Source organism: Argiope bruennichi, chromosome 5, assembly GCF_947563725.1.
Source record: "Argiope bruennichi chromosome 5, qqArgBrue1.1, whole genome shotgun sequence".
NCBI classification, from domain to species: domain Eukaryota; kingdom Metazoa; phylum Arthropoda; class Arachnida; order Araneae; family Araneidae; genus Argiope; species Argiope bruennichi.
This window is the reverse complement of record NC_079155.1, coordinates 46,667,009-46,686,191: the sequence shown is the minus strand read 5'-3', so window position 1 is coordinate 46,686,191 and position 19,183 is coordinate 46,667,009. Positions and strand designations below refer to the sequence as shown.

At 27.4% G+C, this 19,183-nt stretch overlaps 1 protein-coding gene across 1 annotated transcript; it reads left to right on the top strand.

The window, feature by feature from the left end:
* The first annotated feature begins 447 nt into the window (after nucleotides 1-447).
* LOC129968893 (regulator of nonsense transcripts 3A-like) lies at nucleotides 448-14,257 on the top strand. Its single transcript, XM_056083225.1, has 8 exons — nucleotides 448-502; nucleotides 1,106-1,205; nucleotides 5,426-5,533; nucleotides 5,627-5,733; nucleotides 6,965-7,071; nucleotides 7,157-7,252; nucleotides 8,680-8,751; nucleotides 14,039-14,257. Exons 2-8 carry the CDS (start codon nucleotides 1,119-1,121, stop codon nucleotides 14,161-14,163), a joined length of 702 nt encoding a protein of 233 aa, XP_055939200.1. The 5' UTR covers nucleotides 448-502; nucleotides 1,106-1,118; the 3' UTR covers nucleotides 14,164-14,257.
* Nucleotides 14,258-19,183: the final 4,926 nt, after the last annotated feature.

Below are 19,183 nucleotides of genomic sequence, written 5' to 3'. Positions count from 1 at the left end.
AAATTTAGGAAAATTTCGAAATTTTGTATGATTAAAAGGACAGATTTTTTAAATATTAGAACTACGAAATTTCACATTTGTGCGATTTTATTTTTCAAAATTCTCGCTGCAAAAGGCCAAAATTCATCTTAAATTTTATTTAATTACTGAAACTACGGGAAAAAAAATCACTTCGAGGTACACATTAGGATAATCTGAGGTGTCGAATTTTGTAGCCTTAGGCTGAATAGTCTGGCTCTCCTGTAGGTCCACGGCTACGACTCTACTACTTACTCATATTTTTTTATTAGTGGAAGACGATACAGACACACAGACTTTTGATATTAACATTTCTGCACGATATTTAAATGAATTTTCTTTCATTATCATTTCCAAGCAAATGTAATGATTATAAGAGAAGTTCAGGAACAACTCAACTCTAAAAACAAACCAACGTGCATTTGTTGTTCGAGTTTCACGTGGCGGGTTTCTTTGAATCATTGGTGTAGATATTTGTTTTTAGGTAATTATAATTTGAATTGATTTTAAATATTTTTGAAATTTATTATTTGAATAATCTTTTTTACTTTATTTTACTTCCGCTGGTAGTTGTAGTTTACAATTCTTTTGCACTTAGTATTTTAAAATTACTGCTTTGGGTAATCTATTTGTAAAATTGAATTTATTGCACATATTTTCATTTCATTTGAAAAATTAGTTGATGGCAATACTGTTTATACAACTTAAAATATTAGGATGCATTTTAATAGCATTTATTTTAATCTACGGATCATTTTTTATGAGGACTTTTACTCGATACATTTTTGAATGAACTAGTTTTAACTTCAGTTATTTTCAAGAATAATTTCATTCTATTTGCCTAATGTAGGCAATAGCACAAAATTAATTTCTTCTGTTATTTGTATAGAATTATTAGAAAGTATTCGTAATGGAAGAAGTTTATGAAAGAGGATAAATCGTTCCTTCTTCAATGTTAATTTATTATCTGTCATCTATATAAAATGAGACATTAGCTATGTTGGAGATCCAGTAAATTGGAAAGCTTTTCATATTACAAATATTATATATAGCTGGCTTAGAATAAATGATATTGATTTTTTTTTAGCTCATTTGAAGAGATGGAATACGAAAGTTTCTATAGTTACTTCTTTGAAGATCAGTATTCAGAGAGTGAAGATGAGGAAGAAATACTTTCTTTCAAAAAGGTAAATATTATTTTATTAATCTGCTTTTTTTGTAATGGTGATTTTTTTTTTTTTTTTGTATATGTTTAAAAAAACTACTATAAATTTGGTTACCAATTGTTTGGTAATGTGGACTTCAGAACAACTTTTCCTAGATTTCAACAGTGTAGCATCATAAAAAGTGCTTAAATTTGAAAAACATTTTTAAGCACCTTAAAAGTGCTTAATTTTGAGAAAAGGTCTCTAAAAAGTGCTCAATTTTCTTGTGAAGAACAAAGGAAGCCTTTTATTTTATCTTTGTCTACAAGTTGAATATGTTAATTCGAAATCATTATTGTAAAGGCTTCTTTACTGGATATATCAAAAAAGAAAACCAATAAGAGGGAATAATTCGAAGAAGGAATCCAGGATATCTAGCAAATATTAAGATAGTGCTTGATTATTCTTTTTTCTCTTTTTTTTGCTGTCTTTTTCTTCAAGAATTCACTATCCATTTATTAAAATACTAGATTAGTTATCCAGAAAGGGCAATAGGAAATACTTACTGTGTTATACTTATTGCAATTAGAAAAACGTTCGAACTTCAATTTTTAGTGTTTTAGATATTGAAGAATTTATTTAAGGTATGATTTTTAAGTAAGTATTAAAAGTTTTATGTGTTGTTAAAGAAGAATATGAAAATTGGTCCCCTTAGCGTCAGATAAGAAAACTGAAAGATGAATTTGGTGTGCCAAAAAGATACATTGAACATATGAGAAGCTGCTCTAAAAGTGCTTACAAGTTCGATCGTCATTCACATTAATATGCTGTTTTGAAACAATCGCATGTACGATTTGTTACAACTAGTACGACTTGTACAATAGTCAAGCTTGTAAAATCTAGTATAATAAAATTTTAACTTGAAGCCTTAAATTTTGAATGATCCTGATATCTTTCATGGTGCTTTTTTAATGTCCCCATTCATTTGAAAATTTTTATTTGTTGGACCAACCTTGCTAAATTTTAGTTTTTTGACTAAGGGAAAAAAATGCAGGATACGGTGCTTAAAAATTTTCTAAGAAATAAAAAAAAAAAATGTTCTTTTTTTTTCTAAGGCTTTGATTCTATCCTTTTATAATTTTTTTCAATTCATAATTATTATAGAATTTTTTTTTTATTGACACCTGTTTAAATATAAAGGTTTGTTCTCAGTAAGGTGCGACGTAAGCCATTGAAGCCTAGAACATGAAATTTAGGAAGATATTTTGGGGGCATTAGAGGCTTACTAAGAACGTCTTTCTCAAACTTTTAATTCGAAGTTTAATTTAACGGAATTTAATAAATGGAATTTTGACATATTTTCATCATAACATCAAAGCATATTATCACACAAAAATTGTTTTAGCACTGTTTTAAATATTACAAAAATAACTCTTCAATTATAAAAATTTTGTATGAATAAATGAATTTTTTTTCTCTAGTTTTAATAATTTGTTAGAAATTAGTTTTGGACACAGTTTATATATATACATAGTATAGAAAAAGTTGTAATCGCCAAAAAATTCGAATGAAAGATTTTGACGAATTTTCACATTTTAGATCTTTCTGAATTTGGAAAACACATTCTTGGTAAATCTATGTTTGTTCATTTGTTTGTTACAAAGATAAGTCAAAAAGTTCTTTGAGCTACATGGCTGAAATTCAGTAACAGCCTTTACATCAAATTTGCAGATTTATGTCAAATTTTGAGTAAAATCTGTTCAGAGAAAGTTCAGCTTTTCAAATAACACAGTAAATTACAAAAAGAAGAGGGCTAGATGGATTAAATTTTTTGCACATATTTAACATCTATAGGAATCTATCAAATTGTGAGCCAAACCCAACCTTGAGTTGACTGTCTGCTGGTCTGTACTTTTAGAAACATGTAAATGCGATAACTCAAAAATGTAATATCTTAAATATATCAAGTTTGTGTTGTAATTTTGTGACTGAAAGTGTATTTTGAGTTAAATTTTTGTTTTAATCAGTTAAGGAGAATGCATCTAAAACCAAATTGGAATTTTGGGTACTTTCAATATCATGTCAAGGATTAATCGCCAAAACACTTGCCAAAGATGACACTTCTGAACCAGTGAAAACAATTTATTTATTGAGCATTAAAGGTTCAAAAAAGAGTTTTATTAACCCTAGAATGCTACCCTTTAGTATACTCACGGGAAGGGTAACGATTCGTCTGGCAGACGAAGTATGCATAGGCGCTTTGAAAACCTAAGTTAAAGTCAAAATAAAACAAAAATACACTACCTGTAGCTGTTTCTAGGCTTTTTAAACTTCATTTAAGCAAAAAACATCATTTATTCATTTTCAGAACAATCTTTACAAACATTAGCACGGTGATCTCCGCACATTGCTCTTGTACAACTTTGACAAAAAAAAGCGGGTCATTCTTCGCAGCTTGTAAGGGCAAAATGCACAAATTTTTCTTTTGTTACTTTCATTTGTTTTCGGAGTTTCACAGACCATGTCTATTTTTAAAAGTTCGCTAATAATTGTTCTTGTAGAACGAGGTAAAGCAGGCGCATCTAAACGCTTCTTCATCCATGGAGCAAGAAGATCTTCACTTAACTTTACTGCAAACTTTTTTCTGGACATCACTTTTTCCGATTTTCTAGTCATGTTGTGGCCATATAAAACATGTGAATTTACTAAACTGATATTAATAATATCGTAAAATACACAAAGAGGCCATCGACGTGTCTTCCTGCTGCATGACATGTTGCTACACATCTGGTCCAATGTGTCAACAGCTCCTTTTGTGGAATTATCGAATTCTATTATTTCAGGTTTTTTACTTTCTTTATTTACATATGGTTTTTCATGGAATGTAGAAAGCAAGATAACACACATATTTGGCTTTGTTTTGTATGACAGTAGAGTTCTGGCTTGGTCAAAACAATACATTCCTGTTCCGACACTTCTAGAACACAACTGTAAAAGTTCTGCAGGAATTTCCTTTTTATTTTTTCTTACAGTTCCCACAATTGATAAATTAATTGGGCTCTTTAAAAGATCATCTGCGAAAGGTATCGATGTAAACCAATTATCCATCGTAAAACGCTTTAACATCTTAACAGTAGCAAAGAAATAAAACTAAGTCCTTATCTAAAAAGCTAACTTGCCTGCTAACCATTCGTCTGCGAGACGAACATTGCTGCAAATGTGGCACTTGCTGAAAAGTTTTGATAACAAGGAATGTGTGTACGTGTAGCAGTCAAGGTCACATAAAGGTACTGAGGGTTACGTCCCATTTCCTGTTTTAGGGGCGCCCAGAGAAAGACATTTGTAAGTGACTTCGTCCAAGAGACGAATGAGTAGCATTCTAGGGTTAAACTTTAGAAGAAAGAGGCGATTAAACAATTTCTTTTTAGTCTGATCATTTGTAAGCACTAGTATTATTTTTAATTAAAAATTTATTTAGAACATGACATTGTTTTATCGTCAATTTCCTGATTGTTTTGCCAGTTGTACTTTGATAACCATAGCAATGCTCTGATTCTTAGCTTTATGAGATTGCAAAAAAAAATTACTAAATAGCAAACAAAAAAAAGGATAATTTTACAATAAAAGACATTGCATAGAAATAAATATTAAAATGCAGAAAATAAGCATTTTAAATTAATTGCTAATTTTTTTTCTTTTGAAAATTATGTATTATAAAAAAGAAAAAAAAAATTAGAATTCTGCCAAATGATAACACTAGAGTTCCAATTATATGGGTATCAAATGGAAAGAATAAGCACAGATTGTGCCATATGACTATTGAGGAAAGAAGTTACTCTAGATAGCTGAGTTGGAGATGTTCTGAGCGGTAGTTTGGACCAGATTAGGTGTTGAATAGCGGTTATGGCTTCCTGCACCAGCCTGGTGCATTGATGATGATTCTGCCTATTATTTGACTTATTCCAATTGATTTCTTTTGATGCCAGGCATTCTTTATATTTTCATATCATTTATGTATTAAAATTATGCTAAAATATGCTTTCTGTGTGCTATGTCTTTTTATATTTTTTTAATTCCTATCATAGTCTTTTGTAGTAGATAATGCTTTCAGGGGACAAGATTTAAAAAAGTAACATAACTAAATTAATACTGTATATTTATGTGAGCAAAAACCAGTTTGTCTTAAAGACTACTCTTCTGAAATAAAAATGAATTTAATCTTTATTACATTTTTAAACTAAATGATTTTTATTTATTTTTAGATTCCCCGGCATGTAAGTCGGATAATCAAAGCAAACGCACATGATCCTCAAATAAATGAGGATATATCTGAAAGTGAGGAAGAAGAAGAGATTCTTCCTGCAACAAAGGTATTTATTAATTTTCTAGTGTGAATATTAATTTATGTATATGATCAATTTTTATATATTATCTTTGCAAATTGAAATTTGATTTATTTTTAGGTGGTAATTCGCCATCTACCTCCTGGGATGACTGGCAGGTCCTTTTTCCAGCTTGTATCTCCTTTGCCTGCCCATAACTACAAATATTTTGTACAGGCAAGCAAGGAGTAAGTAAATTTTATTTTTATTTATTATGTTAATATAATGACAAACTATCTTTTTCTATGCGTGTATCTGAAAAATCATAGTTTCATTTATAATCTTCTAATTCATGGGCTATTTATGTAGTTGCTCATGCTTTATGGATGCCCTGCTCCATTTATTTGATTGAATCTGCTGAAGGTTCAATCAAATAAAGCTCTTGGGCTTGTAAGAAAATCTGTACAATAACATTAAAATTTTAATGTTTTTGTAAAACTTATGAAACCAAAGAATACAAAATTAGCTTTTAAAACCTACTTATAATTAGGAATGCAAGAATATGCAGCTGTTATTTCTTTTAAAAACCCATTTTGGTGCATAAAAGAATGAAATTTAATTTTAAACCAAAGAACATAGTTTTTATATACATTTTTAGATATTGAATTACTCCCAGATCAGAAATGGTAGCCAAACGAAACAATGTTTTTAAAAAATTATTACTTGAATGAAAAGGTATCAGATTATTATTTTATTATTTCCTTTGTTTTTGGACATTATTGGAAATTATTTTCTTATTTTTAATTTCTTTTTTTCCATAAAACCTTATCATTACTGCAAATTTCTAGTATTTTATTTTTTCTAGTAATATTCTTAAATTTTCTGAAATCATCTCTGTTTTGTATATTTAGCTTTTTTGATCTGTTAGTTTCAAATCTAGTATTGAGAATTTATGGATAATACTTGAAAGAATTAAATGTCACTAATACATATTGTATTAATTCTTAAAACTAAATTTCTTATGAAAAACCAAAAACTATAAACTTTGATGCTTTACTTAAAGTTTCTTATTTTCTATCGGAAAGTATGTTTTATAACATTTAAAGTATGTTAAATAACATTTAAATTTTTATCTGAACATGGTATATATATGCTGTTTATTTTTAACTCTTTTTTCCACTTAGAGCATCTGATCTTTGACATTGTTTATATTGAAGCATCAACAATTATGCATAATTTATGATCTAAATATTATGGAAGATTGTAATTTTTAGTTTTATTAAAGATTTGTGACATTTCTCATAACTTGATAATATAAATTGATATAATTGTATTATTTTTCCTTTGGAGCCTAATTATAATCAGGATTTTAAATTGCATATAAAAAAAATCACCTTAGTGTGTAAAACTTCATACACCTTTGTCTATTTATAAATATATATATGATGATTTAGTTTTAATTTTCTTTTTTCTAATTAGATACAATGAAAATAGGTATTCTACAGCATACATCAACTTCACTAACAGGGAGGATGCGGTATTGTTTTTGAAACAATATGATGGACACGTCTTCCAATGCGAAAAAGGTAATTATATTCTTTTGACATATTTGTTGTTAATGTTAAATTTTTATTTTTACAATTATTCTTAATGCATGTCTTCTAATTATAGGGGCGAAGTGCAAAGCCATTGTGGAGTTCACTGCTTTTGCGCAAATTCCAAAAGAACCTGCTTCTAAAGATTACCTTTGTGGATCAATTGACAATGGTAAGTGTTTTATAAATATAAATTGAGATTCTATCAGCTCTATGATGTATGTTATTACCCAATTACATCAACCCAAGTTTTTTTAGTATATGAAGTTAGTAATTTGTTTGATCATATGCATAATTTTTAAATCCATTGTAGACAATCTGTATCATTAAAAAAAAAGTAATTCAAACCTTTTAGAAACAAAGCATGGATTAATCTTTGAGTGAGTCCTTAACCAATGGAAGTTTTAGAAATTTCCTTTTTTTTCTCCCTAACTTCTAATATCAGATGTTTTAATAATTTATCATTTATTTTTATTTATTGATAATTTAATATTTCAATCTATATAAGAAGTTTTTGAATAATAAATATCAAACATTAACTATTTCAATTAAACATCTACTTCTAATTGCAAAACTTTATCAAATAAGGTACTTAAAGTGTGAAAATACTTTGGTTTCTGTAGAGGTTGAAAACAAATAATTTTAAAAATTTAATTTTACATCAGATTGGGGGGAAAAAAAAGATGCAAGTAAGTAAAATATTTCTTTCACTCATCCATAAACACATAATTTTAATTTTTCATCTGCAAAATTAGCTGAGATGTTAGAGGCAAATTTATTAACTATTTTTCCATATACCAGATTGGTATTTGAACTAGTCTGTATAACAAAGTTAATTAAAGGGTAGAAATTTAATGCATTCATTAGCCTTCATTTCTTTTAACTGTACTTAGATAAATGTCATTCATTTCATCAACTATGACATGAAGACAAAGTTTTTAAATTTATCAGTAAAGATCTGCAGCATCTACAGGATATATTTTATACATAAAAGAATCTAAACAATCCTTTAAAAAAAGTTCACAGACATCAAAGGTAATATAAAAAAATCAACTTCTTGGAAGCTTAGCCGCCATCAAGGAATCGAACACCAACCATCGTCTTTCAACTGATACATGGTGCAAAGAAGCATAAATTAGTTGCGATTACATTTGTAGAAGTGCTATCAAATTACAAAGAATCAATTAGATATCTTTTTGCATAATTTTATGTAAAATGGGATCAATCAAAATTCTTAAAAAAATGCCTCAATATATATTTCTATAAAATTGTTACTGATGATGAGTTGTCATAAAAAGATTGTTTTTCATTTAAAAAGTGATCATTTTAGCAATTGAAGCTTTTGTCTTGATTAAAGAGACATTTGTCTGTCCAAATTGCATTTCTCAGGGTTGGAGGGTAATAAAGTTTTGATTCATTTGAACGTGGGGCTTAACTGTAAAACTCTAGATTTATCAAATCTGTTTGCCCAGAGTGTTCGCAGTTACTATATGATTGCTAGTAATTACGTTGACATGTTCTCTTAACTTACATTTTTGTAATTATTAATTTTATAATAATTGTATTGCAGATTTTTTTTTCATTGTATTTTAATTTTAGATCCTGATTACCTGGAATTCGTGGAAAGCCTCAAGAGGAAAAATACAGAAGCCTCTAAAGAACATGATGAAGGTATATTTCTTTATATAATATGTTTATGATCATCAAAAATGCATTTATTATATTTATATATATGAATGATTATGTTTTTGAGTTTTGTGTTTTTAAAACCATTTTTAGTGTCGCAGCTATTCTATCAATATTTTTTTTTTTTTTTTTTTTTTTTTTTGATCTATGTAGCAATGTTAGATTTTACTGTGATAGCTTCAAAAGACTGCATATATTAAAATTACATATTTTTAAAAAAAATTTTACAAAAACTTGTTTTGAATGTTAATGAATTGAATGTCGTATTGTTATTTTTGTCTTACACAACTTCAATAATAATGATGAATGAAGTTTATTTATCATAATTCTATATTTCTCTCTAAATGTTATAAAAACATATGAAATCTGCCATTGTGAATCAATTGTTTTCAAGCTGAAGTGGCACAAAGTTTTCAATGCATTGTGCTTATTCCTGGTTTTGTCCTGAACTTCTGAATATGATTCAAAGTTTCAAAATCTATAGCAAAATTGATTTTTGTTATCTTCAAAGCCAGATATTAATTGAACTAAACTGTGAAAGTCATAATGACTACAAAGTTAATAACAAAGATAAAATATATAGTTAATGAGCAAATGGTTTGTAGGGTTGTCTAAAAACTTGCATGGAAGAAAAGGTGTAAATAAGCGGAAAGAAAATAATAGTATAGTTACAAATTTGATAATTTAATTATAATAATAATATGAGTATGTATTTGCAAAGTTTGCTTAAGTTTCTAATATTGTTTAGTGGGAATTCAAAAATTTCAAATGAATATCTCATTTTATATTCTAACTTTCTATCATGTTAACCTAAATTATGTGAATGATGGAATAAATAACATATATTCAAATTCTTTATATTTTAATAGCTAATGAATTCTTATTTTGGTATAAAAATTATTTTCTTATTACGAAAACTCTTATTTTAATTGCATTTTGTTGTAGATTCCTTCAAATCTTGTAGTGAATGTGGTCAATTTTGATTTTTTGATTTATATCTTTAAAAAATTGAAACTAAAGACAGATTTATTCTTTCAAATATTAATTACTCCACAAAAGAATTAAAAAATTAAATATGATAGTAATATAACAGTTTTCTTTTGTAAAACTTGTTATGATGAAATTTTTTTTGTATCTTTTACACTGTGTTCTTTCATTAGCATTGTGTTAAAGAGTTGATTTTATAGCTCCTTTAATTTTTCTATTATGTAAAGTTTGTACTCTTTTTTTTTTCCCCCTATTAAGTTTACTTTTATTTTAACATTTATATCTATCGAGAAAATAAATGATAGAGGACAATGCTACATTTAAAAAAAATTTAATATTTTATTTTTCATGCTATCAAAATATAAATAATTGAAGTAAGTTAGGAGACTTATAATTAAAAAATTGCTAAAAATTAAAGAATTTTTTGTATTTTAGGAGAATCAAAAATGACATTGTGGGGGTTATGTAATACTTTAATGATGCTATTTATATAAGATATTAAAAAAAATTTAAGAATAATGTTCATTGTAGCAAAGTAACATGCAGTATCTCTTACGTTCCAATTAATATTTTATATTAATTCTTGCAAAAGTATAAATTTGCATAAATATGGATGAAATGCACAAAATAGGAACAACTGAAATTTGCTGTGTTTTAAGAAACAATTTTTTTTTTTTTTTTTTTTTTTGGCATTCAGAAATAAGTTCACTCATTGGGCTGTCTCCTATCATTGGAGTATTTAGATTGATTAGTTTGAGATTATTAAGTGAATTGTTGTAATGATTGCAGTTCTACAGTAGACATCCTTATTTATCATATATAGAATCTCTAATTTTTTATACTGCAATTGTAATAATGTAAAAACAAATAAAAGATATATCCATGTTCTCGATGCACAAAATACTTTTATATTGCTGGGATAACAGTAACTGATTGTTTAATCTCAATTTCCTTTTTTCCATTGGAAACTGTTAATAAGATTATGAGATTTAGAAACATTGTAAATTATGAAATCAAATACTTCTTGAAATTTGCAATGTTTGAAATTTTTAAACATTTGCTAATTGTGAATAACATTAATTTGGTTTCAAAGTTACATAAGTCAAACAATGGAAACATTACATATGAATGTTTAAAATGTCCCCTAGGTACATGTATTGTAATATCTATTATTTTATAATAATTCATCAATAGTGATTTATGTCTTTATGAAAACAAATACAATTCAAAATTGAACCACCAAATTTATTTTAATGCAATGTTTTGGTTAGTTATATGTTTTAATGATCTAAATAAAGCTTATCCCAGTATATCTTTGAAATATATTATAGTGGGGACTAGAATCAATATTTTTCAGCTCTTGAAACTTTTTTTTCTATAATGTAAAAATTTGTCCTTTTTTTTTCGTACTATATAAAATACACACAGTATGCAATTTTCTAAATATTTCCAATGCTGGGCTGTTTATCAGCTTTCTAATTGCAAATATGAATCCATAAAATGTCATGCATGTGGGAAATCTACATATATATTACTAGTCTATATGACTATAAATAAAAGCCCATATATTGAAAGAAAAATAGGAAGAAAGTCGAAATGGTTGAATGTAATTCTGAGACTATCTTATCTATACTGTGCATTCTATAAATAAAATTTCAAGCAGAAGAAAGTAGTTTATTTCTATTATTTCTGATGGTAAGCAGACAAATATGGAACTTGATAATTGCCATTGATGCTTACATGCTATCAAAAATATGGAAAAAGAGTAATTTACTTGGAGCTGGTCTTCATTATCAAGATTGAGCTAGTTCAATGAAAAGGAGGTCTCGATGGTAGAAGTTCTCATCGAAATGCAATGTAACATTCAATATCATAAATTACCATTAATTATTGTGAAAGGCAATCAACCAGCTAGCTCACTTTGAAAAAAATTGATATCAGTTTTCTAGCTAAATTGGAAATATATATTTTTAATTTCCTCTGAATTAAACGAACAGTATTGTGAAACATAAGAAAAAGTATGCAAATTTTTTCAAGTAAATTATCAACTGATTGAGTATTATAATGCTTTTGATTCTGCGAGATTGTGTGGTGATTTCAAGGTAACTATAAACAAGTATTTTGATTCTAATGAGTAACAATTTCCTACTCAGTAAGATACCTTTGTTGCTTTGAGGAGAGGCAAATATTTTACTAAACTAACCTGTTATAATCATACTAACTGAGATTAATGTATGGTGCATTTGCTGCTGGAGTTACTTTTCAGTCAGTTATGGAACATGAAATAAAACATTTCCACAATGGAGGCTGTAATGTAAAGATTACAAAAAGTATAATGCTAAACTAAATGCAGAGAGGTGCCAGTTTTTCAAAAGAAATATTGAAATTTAATATCGTGTAATTTCTGAAAGTGGTATTTATCCCACCTTTAAGAAAGAGCAAAGCTTCATTGAATGCTATTTGAGCTTAAATCATTTTTACCCTTATTGAACTATTACTCTAAATTCATAAGAAATTTATTATTTCTGTTAGATAATCTTCTGAACTAAAATGCTTCTTGCATATGGTTTGAGGAATAAGACAAATGTAAACAATTTCTTAATATCTGATGATATACTGGTTCATTATAATGAAAATCTTCTTGAATGAGTGTCTTGTAATGTTTCATTTTTGGTTAAAATGCAGAGTTTTCACACATTGTAAATATGAAGAAAAATCTTTAACCTATGTCTCTTGTACCTTATCAAAAGCTGAAATTAACTAATCCCAAATTGAAAAAGCATCAGTAACAAAGATTACTCTAGTGTTTTTACCACAGGGTATAAGTTCTAGAGATCCTTCTAACAAGTGGATTCTGCCAAAGGGTTGTCAGACTTTTTTGCTTGAAATAAGCAATGAAGGATATCTTGGTAATATTGAGCAGATGTTTCCAGCTATCTCTTCAAGCCGAAGAGTTTGAAATGCTTTCATTCCTGATAAGTTTTCATGTCATACTCCATACTTTCTATCGACACATGCCTATCATCATGGCTGATACTGAATTCCAACATGTTTACCCGGTTTCTAATTCTTAAATTCAGCAGTCTGCTGATCTTCCTACTGAAGAGTCCATAGATTAGGACTTAACTCTACTTGGAACTACCAGCAAATTAATTTTGAAGTAATGTTTTAGTTAATAATATGCTTTTACAATTCAGTTTTTCCCCAATGTATCTTTGAAAGTATTTTCTCAGTATTAATGTTTCTGCTTTGACACATATTTTTAGAATGTGCCATTAGGAGCACCAATTCAGTTAACTGATTTAGTAGGGCTTGAAAATAATTTTTCTTTTTTTTTTGTGTGTGTGTGTGTGTAATGATATTTTAATTTCATAGTAACTTCATTTTAAAACATTCTCTTATTTCGTGATTCAATTCCACTTTCTCTACTTAATTAATTCAAGAGAAGCTATGTAAAACTGCTGAATCGGCTAAAAACCTAATTTTCCCACACTCCGTGTGAAGGGACAAAATACCGCTGTTGTGACACATTCTTTTTTTTAAAGTTCCCCATGTTTCCTCTGCCTCTTTGACTCGTGTAGTGAAAATCTCATTTGAAATCAATCTGAAGAAATATTTTCCCTATCAATTTCTCTGGTTATATAGACCAGAGACAAAATGTTCAAGAGTTTTTTCCTCATTTCTTTCTGTGTCATTCTGTGTGCTCATCGCTTGTACATATGCCTGTTTCTTCAGAATGAAATAAAACGTCACAAAATCAAGAGTATCTTCAAACTGCATTCTGCTTACAGTTATATATATATATATATTTTAAAATCCAAGTAAATTACATTTTCATAAAATTTGGACTTTTTAGGCTTTGAGACTAAGTGAACGATAATCAAAATTCCAATGTTAATTATTTTATTTTTATTGCTAATCCATTGTTTTCAAACATTTCTTTGCATGCTTATTATATAGAGTTCAATTATGAAAGAAATTTAATTATCTATCATTAAAATTTTATTGCAGTTTTTTTTTCATTACATATTTCAAAATAAGCAAAAGTAACGATTAATACTGTTAAATAAATATTATATCATTAAAATGTTCAAAAAAATTTATATGCACCAATTTAATTAATGAATCCCATTTGTTTGCTTTCATTTTATTATGTAATGCTCTGCTTTTCAGTATTTAATTTCTTTTTAAAATTATAGTTAATCTTATAATACTTCTGATTGTAATATATGTTTTAGCTTAAATTTTATGATGTGTCTAATATATTTTACTGTTTGTATTGCAGTTAAGACATCTACTTCAAAAGGTTTTGATCCTCTTGTGCATTATGTTAACACACGGAGAGCTGAACGCACTGCCAGAGGTGCACATACACCAAAATATTATCGAAAGTGGCAGCGAAGGTATTGATCACTGGTGGGTTATGGGGACACATTACATTCCCAATGTTTTTGAAATTTTATTGAAAATATTTTGGTTACTTTATATTTTAACATTAAAAAGAATCGGAACAAGGAAAAAAAAAAAATGTTATTTTGATCTATCTCTTAGTTGCAATTTTTTTTTTAAATCCCCTTTTTAAAATTTACTGCTTTTTTCAATTATGAATATTTTTTTCTTCAAATTACATTTATAGATTCACTAAAATATTTTACATAATGCTATGTTTGGATTTTCATTTTTAAGCATTAAATTGTGGTAAATATAAAAGCCATATTATTTAATAATCTGGAATACATTTAATTCATTGTTTTTGTAAACCATTCTAATTATGTCAAATCCCATATTATTATATCAATAATTTAATATTAATGTTAATATAACAATTTTACTTACAGTGAAAGAAGTAAGAAAAAATTAGTACTACTACATTTTATATCTCCTATATAAAGAAGATTATATAGATGAATGCTTATGAACAGTTTTATACACATAATGATTAACAAGTTCTAGTAAATTGAAGTCTTTTTCTTAAACCAGAAAAAAAGCCTAAACAATATTCAAAACATGATGGTAAAAAAAGCCTAACATCAAAACATAGCCTTTGAATTTCTTAATTGTGTACATATTTCATTTGTGATGTCTGTTAGTGATAAAACTACATAATTTATCTGTTTTTTGCTTTTCTTCCCAACAGAGTGAGAGCTACCAAATGCAGCACAAATATGCTTAGTAAGATAGGGATATGCACCTCAATGCAATTTTTAAAAATTTTAATCAGAAATTTTTAAAAAAATTTAAAATAAAGCAATTTTTGCAGCTTAAAAAAAAAAAAATTATTTCTTTATCTTCTGAAAACATTAATGCTCAAAACTGTATTTTATACTTTTTAAAAGTTGTCTTTTCAGTGATCATAATTTAATTGTTATGCAATTTTTTCTTAAATTTTTAGCTTTTTTTTTATTGTAATGTTCAACAGTAGATTTTATTGTTAAATTCAAGGCATTTTCTTTTTTTTTTTTTTCCCATCAAATATTTATTTGTAATTTCTTTTCCTGTTGTTGACAACGAATTAAAAATAATTCTATTTAATTTTCATGATTTACATAAAGAACAAAACTTTGAAGTTACAATAAATTGCAAAAGTTTGAAGAGAGATAAACCAGACAATTTTTCCATAGCGCTATGATAATATGAGATTTGACTTAATTGGAATTTTGTTTATAAGCACAATGAATTAAACATATGTCAGACTATTAAAATAAATGGGTTTTATGTCTGCCACAGTTTAATGCTTAAAAATTTTTTTCTTCGGAGGATCATGAACATATAATTAAACATTAGAGATTTAATATAAACATCCAGTATTCCTTGCAAATTAACTGATTACCAAAGTAATTTCTAATTGTAATTGAAAAGCATAATGTCTCCTGAATTATTATATACAAAACTGAAATTTTGATACAGTGAATAGTAAGGCAAGAAGAGTAAAAGGATTAATGAAATAAAATAAAATTTATTATAAAATAAAATTTGTTAACCAATTTTTGAGTAATGTGTCCTCTATAATATTGATTTCCAATATAACTAACTCTCGATGTATTTTAATTGAGTGTAAATATTGTAGATATTTTTAAGTATGTTTATATACATTTTTTTAAATTTGTTTTTGCCCATAGTTTTTCTATTTTATTTTATGTATATATATTTCTGGAAATGCAGCACAATACATGTATTAAATATTCAGCTCATGATCAAATTATAAGCTTATTTTTGTATAATTTATTCTCAAATTGTGAGCTTATTTTTTTATAGTATGTTCTTAAACTGAGCTTATTTTTGTAATGTGTGCTCTCAAACTGTGAGCTTGTTTTTGTATCATATGTGCTCAAATTGTGAGCTTGTTTTTGTATCATATGTGTTCAAATTGTTAGCTTATTTTTGTATCATGTGTGTTGTGCTCAATTTATGAGCCTTTTTTTTAAATCAGTATTTTTATATGATTTTAAAGAATAAAATTGTGATTTTTTTCCTCATATATTTTTGTTTTAATTTACCTATGAATATACTATTTCTGAATTATACCGCAGACATACATATTAGATATTTTCCCCATCATGTTAAAATTCCATTTTTCTAGAATTATGAAGGAAAATTCTAAATTTGGAAACAATCACATTTTTTTTTTTTCTTTTTTTAAAATGCATCTAATGTTTGATAAAAATAACGTAGTTTTCATTTGATATTGCTATGTTATTTCACAGTGGTTGTGTGTGAATAAGGATCATGCTTATATTTTGGAATTCTAATAAAGTTTATCTTTATATCTTTGATGCTGGAATTCAAAAATAAGAATGTAGCTAAGAATTGAAAATAACTTTTTCAACATTTTGTTCTGGGAAGAAGTTAAATACTTTAATACATTTAAAATTAAAAGGAGCATTAATTCTGGAATTAAATTGACCTGGATATGAAATTTTTGATAATAAGAACCATTTACATCCTCAATTTGAAAAAAAATATCCGATATCAGCAACATTATTGTTTGCCAATGGATTCTAAAGCCCTTTGTGCATGCCTTTAGGTGGGTTTAGTTCATCAAAATAAGGGTTAGAAGAAAGAGAAAAGGAGATGTTTATATTTAATAATGAAGTAAACTCGTATTATTCACGGATTAAATAAAATAATAAGGTCAGAAACGACATGACACTCATATAGATGGGGGGGGGAAATGAACGAAAAAATATCTAATAAGGTCTAAATCAAGGTCGAAGAATTCATGAAATGCGTTCTTTTTTCCGTGTATCACCCCTTAATGAGATGAAATCGCCGAAAAGTGGTCATCTCAGGATACTGAAATGAACAGTAATTTATAACTAATTCATTTAAGCCAACAAGATATTTTATATCTATACAATTTAGTTGAATGTTTAATATTATGAAGTGATTATGTTTTGCACATACAATATATCGAATGTGATTATGTTGTCGAACATTTTAATAGGGATTGGATTCCTTTTATTTCTCAAGTCGATCTAGTTTACACAAAGGGTGAAAAGTTTGGCACAACTCTACGTGTTGAATCTTACTTGTATAACCAAGCTGCTACATTCATTTCATGAGACAGTCTTTGTAATATATGTTTATTTTCCATTATTGGCTTTTTCATCTTAGCCCGATTATTCGCGACAACGGAAAGTCCAACAATGTAATATATATATGACAACTCTTGGGAAAGGTTGCCTCATATTTGTTGAGAATTTATTGCAGTATTTTATTATAAACCTTCATTGTGAGTGCTGAATGATAACTCAATCTATGTGAGCACATAACAAGAAAGAGGTGAACAATATAGCTTTCAAACTGAATGAAGTCTTATCCCATTTTGCAAATTCAGTGAAGTGATTTATTTTTAATATATTTGATGAAACCCAAGATAAAAGTTACTGTCAAATGGCGACCTTGATCACCAAACTTGACTCATGTAGATTAGTAATTGTGGGAATATTTAAAGGTTCTTGTTTAGTTGTTATCCCATTCATATTGGTGGAATTTAAAAACTCAGCAAATCATTGATGGAATCTATTCAGGCATACTGCATCTCCCAAATGTCACAGGCGTTTTGATTTGCCTAACTTTTTCTATATTGTTTAGTGGAAACTATAAGGAACACTTCTGAATTAAATTAATGTAATGAATCATTGTTCTCTTAATGTTTAACAGTATTCTCTTTTAATGGCTTTTGAAATTACCACATTTTTGCTATTAAAAATATTGTGAATGTTTTTTAAAAGCCTTTTTGCCTAAAAATTAGGATTTTACACAATAAACAAGTACTTAAATATTTATTTGTAGACTTAATAGCTAATGTGCTTCACAGTATTGTGAATAATAGAATGTAAAATAAAATTTTTGGGGAAAAGGGAAATTAGTAATATACTGGATTTATTTTTGATTAATCTCTTTTTGATTCCTTCATAGATTTTGAAAAATTGACAAATGATCGTTTTCATGTACCTGAAGAAACGCAGGCCAAATTTCATCAAGATCTTTCAAAAGCTGTGGATTAGTGTTAAAAGGCATACAAAAAAAACATTAATTTTTTTATGCGTTATGGTTCAGTATAATAAATCAGTGTTTCAAATAATAAGCCTTACAACTGATTAATCAGTTTATTACATTAACCGATTATTATGAACAAGAACTGCTGTTAATATCCGGTCAGTGTGATAAATCGATTCATCACTTTTACCGGTTATCTATCTATCCTAATAGTAGTGATGAATGTGCGGATATTGGCGCTCTACAAGGCGGAGCTTTTACTTCGAATTACCAAATTTTGCACATGTTTACCTTTAATGTCGGATCTGTGTACGTCGGAGGGATTTTTTTTTTTTTTGAAATTCTAATTAGAATTTCAAATAAAATTTTGTAGAATTTTGTCGTTTTTCCGTGATAACTTCCAAAATATTACTGTATAAAAATGAATTTTACATAATTTAAAAATATAAAAAAATGCCTTTTTAAGGATGTTAATTTGAAAATCGTGAAGAGTTTTGCTAAATTTTATCACTTTAAAAAAATATTTTTTATACCTAATTTGTAACAGTAGATTACAGTGTTGCCCTGAAATTCAAACAGTTTTTATTGTTTCATCAAATATTTTTCATGAGATTTTTGCACTTTTGAAAGCTGAAGCAGTAGGTTTGTCTCATATGTATTTGTGCAGTTAAAAAAAGTAATTCAAAACATTGCGAGATTTAGAGGTATCGAATTTCAGATGTATTACATTTTTAACAGCCTTAAGATGTTATGGGACTGTTCCCATTAGAAAGGTTCTTTTACACCGTAAATAGACCTGAAGTAAAGTAAATAAAATAACACAACTTTAATAACAATTTAATTTACAATCAATAACTTTAATAATAATTTAATTAATCTGGCGTAATAATGGGCATGAAATCATATCTAAACGATTTATCTGAAAACG